The following is an 11,056-nucleotide window of genomic DNA, read 5'->3' as shown; positions in this document are numbered from 1 at the left end:
TCAGTTGGCATCTTTTAAGCAGGGCACCTGATGGTTTAAACTCACAGTTCCAAATTGGCCGTGAAAGGACCATGTTGCTGAAATTTGCCCTTTGCCTTGGACCTCCGTTACCCTCTGGGAATAATGTAGTCTTTCAATAGTTTTATTTTTAATAGTTACAGCTACATTAATTTCGTGCATTTTAGAGCTATCTTTAAGGTGCAAAGATATCGACCCTGTCATCTGGACCATTTACCTGTTTATTGATATGAGATCTTTTAAAATACGTCCACCATATTTTAAGGGATTCATCATACAGGACCATTACAAATGAGGTTCGCAATTTTAAAATTTTATTATGGGAAAAGCAACAATTTCATATAAGTTTTGTAGAAGATAAGAAAAAGATCCGCCAAATGGGCACTTCACGTGCAAAGGTAAAAGGCGCTGTTCGCACGCTGTTTTTTTCAAGGTGCAACAGTTTATGGCCTGGAAAAAAAAAAAAAAAAAAAAAAAAAAATTGAGGTTGTTCTTAATATTATTTAAGTTTATTAGTTTTTCCATAATAACATCGCTTGAAAGGTCCTTGAAAAATCCCTGCCATCACTGACAAGCAACTCAAATCAGGACATTTCCCTTGTCGTGCAGGAATATTAGTCCAAGGTGGATTTTAGCGCAGGAGACGGCTCATACCTATGGGAGAGGCGGGGGGGGGGGGTCATTCAATCTAATAACAAATTAAATCAAATTTTGACTGAGTTTTAATCAATAGGTACGCTACCTAAAAACAGTTCAATTTATATACATCCAACTTAGTGACAGACATATAATCGAAGTTGCATATAGTCGATTAAATGCAAATTAGTTGATTATGAAATCCATAACAAGAAATTTGAAAGAAAAAATAATAAAGAGGAGTGGAGGGAGTCGGATCCGATACCATCCAAACTATCGATTTCAAAATTTACTAATTTGCATATTATCCACAATTAATCGTTCCATTACGCTCATCGCTACGTCCAACAAACTGCAATCATAATACTGTACAAATTACAATAAAGTAAAGTAAAAAAGAAAAGCTAAGTTATACGAAACAAATCAAAATATTAAGTAACACGGTAATACTGAACCTTTATTTCAAAAATAAATATGATCAACTTGTCAACAGTTTCAATAAGGATAAAAAATATCTGATGAAGGATGCGAAGGAAAACTTTAACTGTGATTAGTACACATCGTTTTAATTTGGAATTAAATGACTAAAAATGTTTTTTTAAAATTCCTTATTGAAGGGAATAAAAAACAATAACTGCATTTTTCAGGAATAATAATCAAAATTTAAACGATAATCCTTCTCAATAATGCTGATCTCTTCAGCATTATTTACAAAACGAAATTCATCCCAACATCGATATTTGGGAATTGATCGCGTGACAGAGAATAAATGCCATGTGTTACGAATACATACTTGTATGTTAACTTAGATGCATTTTCAATTTTTCCTAACCAAACATTTCCTTTCAGTTTTGCATAACCGATAACTGAAAATTATCAAATACAAATAAAAATAAGAAGGAGAGAATGATGTAAGAACAGCCCTTCACAACTGTATTGCACACCTTGGCCATCAAACAAACTGCCAACTTTCACCAATTGAAATTGGCAGGCGACAAGATTTTTTTTTTTTTAAAATGTCCATTAGGGTTAAAATGGACAGTTATCACCTAGAAAAACGGAGGATTTATAAAGTTTTTTCTTCTTTTTAATAAAAACTCGGTGGATAACAATTTCTTCTCAGTTGTTTATGCATAAACAAAAAGACAAAGGTTGGTACGGCTTTGCTGTAAGCACCACTTTTCAATTACGATTTTATCCTGATGAGCAAGTGAGAGAGATCCACTAACCGAGTCCAACATCCAGAGCCATCATGAGTATGAATCCAAATATGGAAGTCCAGGAAGTAAGTTTACCGTAGCCACTAAAATAAAAATAAAACCTAATTAAAATAAAGTTTTTAAAACTGACAACTGTTAGCAATTTAATTTATATCTAAGCCAACTCGATTAATTAAGAGAACTGTCGAGACAAGGGCATATTTGCACTGCCTGCCACCTGTTTTCTTCATAATGCATTTACTGTCCACTTGGAATTTATTTCCGAATAGTCCTATGAGCACGAGCCTGCCGCTTTTGTCTACCTTTTCTCCTTAATATTTATGCATATCCCACACATACCAAGAAGTACGATTACCAAGGCAACCTGTACACCCATCTTGCATCACTTTGCGAGTTCCCTTTAATCTGTTGGAGGAAAAATCTACTAATCTGTTTCTAGGATTTGCATTTGCGCATAAAAAGTAGTCCCACAACTGTGGGACTACTTTTTATGCTCAAAGGATTTTAATAAATTTCTGAGAACTCTTTTTGTAAACATTTATTCCATCCCCTGTCTGTAAATCTTGAGGTGTGGTGCAGTCCGATCATCCCCTCGTCAGTTTTTAGAAACCCCCCACCCCTCCCCCAATTCTCGTCATCTAACCGCCGCTGTCGGCCATTTTTGTACTAAACATCTGCGTCGCTTCAAGAGTGATCAAGATAGAAAATCCCAAAATATAGCCCACAGCGAATCTACGAGAATACGATAGTAAAAAGTGCGTGAGGTTACTTTGCTCGCCCACACCAGTTCAACAATGTGCCAGCCATATGCGACTTTGCTCTGTATTTACCAGAAATAGCCCATTTAATCTTCATACTCCTAACAGAAATGTTACGGCAAAGAAACGGAGGACACAAGCGTCGATGAGTCATACGCTATCTCTGCGTTCTTATTTGTTTCAGTTGACTATCTGAATTGGAAAGGACAGCGAGTGCACAGGTTGGAGAAAGGACTAGTAGGTTAAAAGAACTTCGCGCCTTCCAGACCGGCTTCGTTTTCGCTCGACAGAAATAGATTTGGAGAGTCATCATCAGAGGGCATCGCAAGCTCGCCAACATCATTTTTAAGAGATCGCAGAAAAAGCACACGCGTATAAATACTTCTATATTTATATCCCAACACTAATGAATCCTTTATCGAGCTTCGCACAGTAAGTACTTGAAGGTAACTTGATTAGGAGTTAGTGAAATTGAAATATTGCCACTTAGCTTACATCAAACGTGCAGCGCTAGTCCTCCAATAAGCAAGTAATGCCTAAATATATAACTGAAGTGTTAGGACACTTAAAAGCATGCTAAATTCGTATTGTCGAGTGCCAAAACACACTCCTCATATGAAAGCTAGCACCAAATTCTCCTCATTCATAATTTTCTATGAAGCGACAGTGCTTGGACAAATTCAAATGATTATTTTAAGGTTACAGGAATTTGTCGTTCATATCCGTTTTGTGTCTGTCTGTCGGTACGAGTGTGTTCATGGGTCCTCCCTGAACCTACTCCCTCCTCCCCCTGAGTTAGCCAACCATAGCCAAAATTGAAGAGTTTAAAAATTCCTCGAATTATCGATGGCAATCGAACCCAGACCTCTTCAAACGAGTGCCAGCGGCGATATAACGTGCAGACTAAGATGCCACATGACGGGTTAATGTCTTGGGCAGTAACAAGATGAATAAATAATAATTAAAAAAAAAAAAAAACCAACAAAAAAAAAAAAACAACAACAAAAAAAAAAAAAAACGGGATAGATATTTTCACCAAAGACAATTTCAAAACAATATTCCCTATATAGTTATGAATAGTTGCAACTTTTTTTTTATCGTGTTTTAATATTTTGAACTATTTTATTCCACCATATCCAAAGAAATTAAGAATCTGGACATTGAGGGTTTGTAATATCAGTGGCCTTACAATATTCTTTGTTTATATGTGAATCCCCTGGCCTTTAGCTGAAGAGAATATGGAATACATATTATTAAGTACTCTTACGAGTAGATTTCCCTTCGTTCCTCAGAAGAGCTTGGATTTGTCGTGGCATGTTGAATACATAAGATGTTGAGGGCGTGCCACAGGGATGCTGGTCCATATTAATTCAAGTGCTTTCCAACAGCTATTGCAAATTGGATGGTTGCGAATCTCTACTCCGAAGAGCTCGTCGTTCCACTTCATCCCTCATTGGAAAGGTACAATTAGTAGTGCGTTCTGAAATGCCACTTTGATTACCACTGTAATACTCGGTTGTTATTTGACTGACTGTAGCCTTTCTGTTACCCTGATCAAGTCTTGTCGGCATCTTGTTCTCTCACATCAACGCCAGTGGCTGGATGTTAGTTATTGGAACAATCTCGATACACCGAGACACAGATGTAAATAAAAATCACGGAAGTGTTGCAGTTTAAAAATATTAAAACGAATGCATCTGGCACAAACCATTTCCACGCTCGAAGTCGCTTAAACTTTTCACCTTGTCCACTGAATTGCACGCATATAATACCCCTACTTATCTACCCACCTGCTCTATATCGCATGGTATACTAACACGTGACACTGTTACTGTACAAGCACCCGATTTCATGAAAAGGGTAAGTTTCCCTCATAAAGTGGCCATTCAGTGTATATTCTTGATTTAGTATACAATATAATAAAGATCTCTGTCTTGGCGAAATGCAAAGTATGCCAAATAGCATGATAAAAAATGAGTGTTATCGTCATGAATTCACTAGAGTGAACCGAGCAAATTATGCTCGGATATCCACCCATGGCAGAGACATGACCCTAGTGAATCCACAGCAACGATATATCTCAAACACGGCCTTTTTGACTATTCCCCACCATCCCAAGAGAGAGAGAGAGAGAGAGAGAGAGAGAGAGAGAGTGATGTATTGGCATTATTAAAATACAGTGCACTCCTTGCATAGGATTATCGGCTATTTGGCTAATGAATGCCTTTCATGAGCAAGATCAGAAAATAATGTCTGACTAACGAAATCATTCAATCAGCATGGCAAAGTAATTGATTAACTGAAAACTGTATTCAACACAGTTTCGTATTTCGATACAATGTGTGCTCATCTGTACGCATCACGCCAATAACGTTCATATTAGAATGCGGTGGGAAGGTGAAGGGGTTATAAATTACGGCTACGGACGTGAGTAAGAACGAAGGACGGTTTGGAGTCACTACTGACACAGTCCACCCACACGACGAATAATTCTACATGAGGTACGGGACTCAGTAGCGGTGAGTAAAGTTTGCTCACGACATCCTGGTGGTGAGTAAGGAAACGTGACATTCAGTCCAGAATATTTACAGAATTCCAATCGTGAGAGGTGTGGCTACGGTGGGGTGGGGCCGCTCTAGGTATGCGTTTCACTTTTACTTCTATGCGTCGCGAAAACTCGACTTACAAGAGCTACAGCGAAGTTGAACACGTCCCGTTGGTTGGAAGGGGAAAGGAGAATTGGGGGCGAGTAATACGACTACAACTTAAGAACAGCGGACAATGGAAGGTTAAAGGTGTAAATTTGAGTTCAAAACCGTAATTGAACTGCTTTCTTTTTTCTTTCCTTTCCCTCAGTTTCCGGGATCTTTTTATGCTGCTGGTATGTGGCAAGGGCAGATCTTCCCACGTGAAAACCAACCGCTCGCCGACTGAAGCAACATAAGAAGCAGGGGTTTCACAAGCTTCCGGTTGACCTGAATAAAGATGAATCAATGATCACACGTCAGCCGAGGGCTGCGAGGGATGACGTCAGCTCGGAAACTTTTGGACCGTTAAACAATGCACCAAAGTGAGCTAATGGAGGTAAATGTCCTGGAAAAATCCTTTTAAACAAGGCCGCTTTATCAGAACGTCTTCCGAGGCTGCACTGCCAACGAAGATTTATTTGTATGATTGTTCCAATGATGCAAAGGTGACAATGGGGAGTATGAAAACTATTGTTTTGATCCCCTTCGCCAGTTTCTAGAGCTTCTGAGAGACAATTTCGCGCTACATGTTTTAATTATTCAATAACTGCAGGGGGGGGGGGAATCCATGCTCGAAAACGTCACCGAATCAAATTAAGAAAGAGAAGTCAGTTTACTTAAAAAGTTATATTATTAGTAATGATCTCACGACACCACAATAATCTTGTGAAGCCATGACATCAACCTGCTCTGTTGGCCTCATCAGTGGGAGGGCATTTTTTTACCATCAGAATCTCATAAATAGTGTAATGAGTTGTCCTCACAGCTAAAAATGGATATGTTCCTATTTCGATTGCAGCATAACATTGTCGAGTTTCAAAATTAAGAAGTGGTGGAATGAAACTGAACTACTGTGTTTTAAAATGTAGATTTAAAATGATTAAAACAGCAAATATTACAATCCTTTACTTTAAAATTTTGAACTCAATCCAATTCCAATGTTTTTTGATATCAATCCAGGCAAGTAGTCTACACATGCTTAAAGAGTGGGGTCAACTTAATATACCAAGTGTATAGTTCCCTTTAGTTCTCCCATCCCAAAAAAATCAAACAAGCACTAAAATATTGAAGCAACGCATTCTACAAATGGAGCATGATTTAAAGATGTCCGTTGGGTCAGTGGACACAGATTCTCGCAACCTCGTGGGCAAATCAGAAATGATGTATAAGAATAATAGATATATATATATAATAAAAAAGATAAAAATATCCTTACGTATGTAATATTTAAGAGAAAATTTGATGAATATGTTCAAGATTGGTGAATAAAAATTCACACATCGAAATGGCTTCTAAAATGGACAGCTCACAAGTCCCTCTTGGGCTACACAAATAACAACCATCTACATGGTAGGCCCAGCTTAAAATATCATGGTTTCCAATAGTAAAAAAACGAATAAGTACAGTTTTGCGATTATATTCTATATTCCTCACATTTCAAGGGTACAGCTCTAAAAACGGTGTTCGAAGGCCGGCCGCTAGCTAGTACACTGGACAGAACCTATTGGTAACTCTAGGCGGCTTCCGGATCGGTAGTGCTGATCCGGAAGCTGCTTCTCGATCAGCTGCTTGCTTCCTCTACTCTGCCAGATAGTGATTGGAGGGAGTCCGAGTAGTGTACGCGGGGGACATTGTCGAGGCCACGTTATGTCAAGGATCTGGGTATATTCTTACCATAATAAATTTCATTACTTCATACAGCATGTTTACCCCTACACATTTATTACTATTGAATACACAATGAATTGTCAAACTAATGGTACAAACTTATCTGCGAAAAGATCTAAACCTCCTAAACACTTCGTGGTTCATTTCACAAATATATGTGGTCTTAGTTCTAATCTCAATGATGTCCATCTCCACTTACAGTCTCTGCCAAACCGCATGTACTTTTTCTGACAGAATCTCAGTTATCGGTTGATTCAACCACTGCTCATCTCAGTTACCCAAATTATTCGCTGTATGATTCCTTTCGTCTCAAAAGTGGTACTTGTGCATATGTCCGTTCCAATATTCCCTGTCAGAGACTTGGTAATTTTGAATCTCCTCTTTTCGATCTTCTCTGGCTTACAATCTCTCTACCTCATTCTGTCAAATTCATCTGTTGTCTCTACCGTTCTCCCAACTCCAATAATCGCTTGGAACTCTCTGACTTCCACTTTTTGCAACTTCACTTTCTCCAGTCCAACTTTCCTAACAGAAAGGAAATTTTCCTTGGTGATTTTAATATTCACACCTCCAGCTAGCTTCCGTTTTCTAGACACACAGACCCAACTGGTCGAGAGGCCGAGGCTTTTGCAATTACTAATGACATCGCACAGAATGTTCATTTACGTACGCAGGACAATTTTAACCATACAGCCAACAACGCTTGATCTTTTTCTCACAGGCAACCCTTCTAAGTACACGGTCGAAGTGAGTCGTCCTTTAGGCACCTCCGTTCACAACTTGGTGATTGTTCCTTCTACAATGGAGCCTTTATCTCATGGCTATTCCGAACCTCGTGTTTCGCATTACAAGAATGCAAAATGGGATGACCTGCGAGATTTCTTTTCTTCTTTTCCTTGGTCGGATTACTGTTTCAAAACTTCTGATGTCAACGTTTCTCAGATCCTGTCAGTGAAATTATTCTTGTAGGAATGGAATCCTTTATTCCATACTCCACTTTAAAATCTCGTTCTTTATCTAAACCTTGGTTTTCCAATAAATGTGCTAAGGCTGTTCAAGAGAAGGATATTGCATATCGTAATTGGCTTGTTTCCAATTCTTCAGTTTCACTTTCTACCTACACCAAAGCTCGCAACAATTGTAAAGCAGTTATTAATCAGTCCAAACTAGATTTTGAACAGACTAAGGGTAGAAAATTAGCTTCTTTCCCTAATGATAGCCGAGCATTTTGGTCTCTTGCCAAAGCTATTGGCCACAACTATAGCCCATCTCTGCTCCTACCTCTGTCAAAACCAGATGGTTTTATTGTCACTTCAGCCAAGGATAAAGCTGACCTGTTAGCATGCAATTTTTCTTCCAACTCATGTATTAATGATCTTGGTAAAACACTTCCCACCATACTCCGTTCAATGCCTCTGTGATATTCCGTCAAAAGGATGCCAGAAGGACTTTGACGAATCTTATGCTAAGAAGGCTCTAGGTCCTGATGGTATTTCTCCACGTGTTCTCAAAACCTGCGTTCCTGAACTTACTCCTATTCTTTGCCGCCTTTTTTCACTTTTTATTCCAAAGGTGTTTTTCCTTCTGCTTGGAAATTTGCTCAAATGCAGCCAGTTCCTAAAAAGGGTGACAAAGCCCTCCCATCCAATTATCGTCCCATCGCAATTACTTCTACTCTTTCTAAGGTAATGAGAAATCAATTAATCGCCAACTCAAACTATCTAGAAAACATCCGTCTGATCAATGATTGAAAGTATGGATTCCGTCAGAGTCGATCCACTGGTGATATCCTGGCTTATGTTACTCATTTATGGACAAATTCAATGGAAAAGTTCGGTGAAACACAAGCAGTTGCTCTTGACATCTCAAAGCCTTTCGATCGTGTTTGGCATAAAGGTCTTAAAAAGCTTCCGTCGTATGGTTTGCCAACTATTTTTTTTTTGTAATTGGTTATCCAGTTTTCTCACTGACCGCTCACTGAGGGTGATGGTAGATGACTTTGTCTTCTAACTTTTCCACTAATGCTCGTGTTCCCGACGGTTCAGTTCTTCCTTCCACTATTTAACTCTTGTATATTAATGACTTTCTTCCATTGACCGCCAATCCTATCCATAGTTTTGCAGATAACAGCATACTGCATTCCAGTTTGAGAAATCTCGCCCTGCTCAATCAGCTTCAACTTCTGAATATCCGCTACCAATTCCTTAAATGCCGATCTCCCGGTAATTCTCCAGTGGGGCAAAGACAACTTAGTTGATTTCAATCCTTCTAAAACTCAGTCTTGTCTTATATCTCGCAAAAAAGATTCTTTTACTCGTATGCTTATCTCTGCTGACACTCCGATTTCTAGGCAAAATGATATATCTCTTTTGGGGATTACCCTGACTTCTAACCTCTCTTGGCACATGCACATTACAAATATTGCTTCCTCCACATCTAAAAAACTTGGTTTTCTCGTTCGCTCTCGGCGTTACTTTTCTTCCAAACAGCTATTCACTCTGTACAAATCGCAAATCCGCCCTACCATGGAACATTGTTCGCACATCTGGGGTGGAGCCCCAAAACCTCTCTCAGGCTCCTAGATTCCATTCAGAAGAGGGCAGTTAAGTTAATTAATGACTCATCTCTAACTGAGTCTCTCCACTCTGTCTCATAGACGTTCTGTTGCTGCTGCTGCATGCCTTTTCTACAGATTCTACTTCCATGGGCACTGTTCTTCTGAATTGGATTCTATAATTTCCGCTCTCTCTTTCAAAACAGTCCGAACACGTGCCGTCACCAGCCAACATCCATGTACTGTCCAACTTCATACTCAGAGAACCAATTTTTCATCTTCTTCGTTTATTCATTGAACTGCCTTTTTCTGGAACAACCTTCCTTCATACGTATTTTCTGCAAATTACAATCTACAGAAGTTCAAGTCTAATGTCAACAAATATCTTCTTTCGTCTTCTCAACCTTCAACCCATGTACGGTACTAAGTACTATAGGTTCTAATACCTCTCGTGTTTTAGATTTTCATAAAATAATAATAATAAATAAATAAAAAAAAAAAATGCTACCATCTACTGCAGGGCGCACATTTTCCAATTGGTGTAGAAATTTGAAGGTATCCTCTATCACCTGAAAGTCGTTTCAGGTTTGTATCATGTACCCAATTCAGACAGTAACAAACCTATTTGTAAAGGAGGTTTGTTGACACTGTATATGCTAATATAAATAAAACTCGTACGGTAAATCCTTTCATACTATTCATATTTTAATTTATGTAGGATGTTCATTTTAAAAGTAAATCTATGTTATTTCTATTAAGTACAACAGGTAACAATCGTTGATATGATTGTGCGAGGGCGCTAGTGGAGGATGTTAACGGGAAAAAGTGGCAGTTTTGCAGTTCATGTTTTCAATTTGTTACAATCCGTTTTTGAAGTCGCACAGCCTTACTGGTGGATAAGCGTCATACCGTATTCCATCGAACGGTTCTTCATTTAGTGAACTCTTACTTGATAATAAAGAAGTTTCTTAAGTGTGGATCAGTTGGCAATAAAGAACATGAAAGACGGAATGTTACTTTAAAGGATATCTTAGTGTTTAAGTCAATGTTCTCCAGTTTTAGTCAAAATCAATATATTTTCTGCGAAATCCCCAGAGGTCCAAAAAAATCAGTGTTTGGTATGGCATATCTCGAAGAAGGATAATTGGCCCATACTTTTATTTTGATAGTTGGGCTAGAGGAAAATGAAGCAGACATTGAGGTTGCTACCCGCTTCAAACCTGGCATGCTCAACCACTGAAATGTTCCAAGAGGTTTTTTGGTATCGAATCATAATCACAAGGATATTAAATCAGGAGACCTAGATGGCCAAAGTGGCCATCTAGGTCTCCTGATTTAATATCCCCAGCCTTCTTTTTTATGAGGGTTATTTTAAAGCTTAAGAGGGCATTGAAATTGCGTTCGGCACTGTTTACGAGTAACCTATTTGTTAATTATTCTGATATTAATTGCATT

General features: G+C 38.5%; 1 protein-coding gene across 2 annotated transcripts in view; it reads right to left on the bottom strand.

The window, feature by feature from the left end:
• Positions 1–1,309: 1,309 nt before the first annotated feature.
• Positions 1,310–11,056, bottom strand: part of Zip48C (Zinc/iron regulated transporter-related protein 48C) — a 306,574-nt gene continuing 296,827 nt past the window's right edge. For both annotated transcript variants that reach the window (XM_090371366.1, XM_090371368.1), the window contains one exon: positions 1,310–1,957. In XM_090371366.1, the coding sequence (XP_090227492.1) occupies positions 1,879–1,957 (79 nt within the window). In that variant the 3' untranslated portion in view covers positions 1,310–1,878. The remainder of the gene's footprint in view (positions 1,958–11,056) is intronic.

Source organism: Mastigoproctus giganteus, chromosome 4 (genome assembly GCF_048544385.1).
Source record: "Mastigoproctus giganteus isolate SK-2022 chromosome 4, ASM4854438v1, whole genome shotgun sequence".
NCBI lineage: Eukaryota > Metazoa > Arthropoda > Arachnida > Uropygi > Thelyphonidae > Mastigoproctus > Mastigoproctus giganteus.
This window is presented reverse-complemented; position numbering and strand designations above follow the sequence as displayed.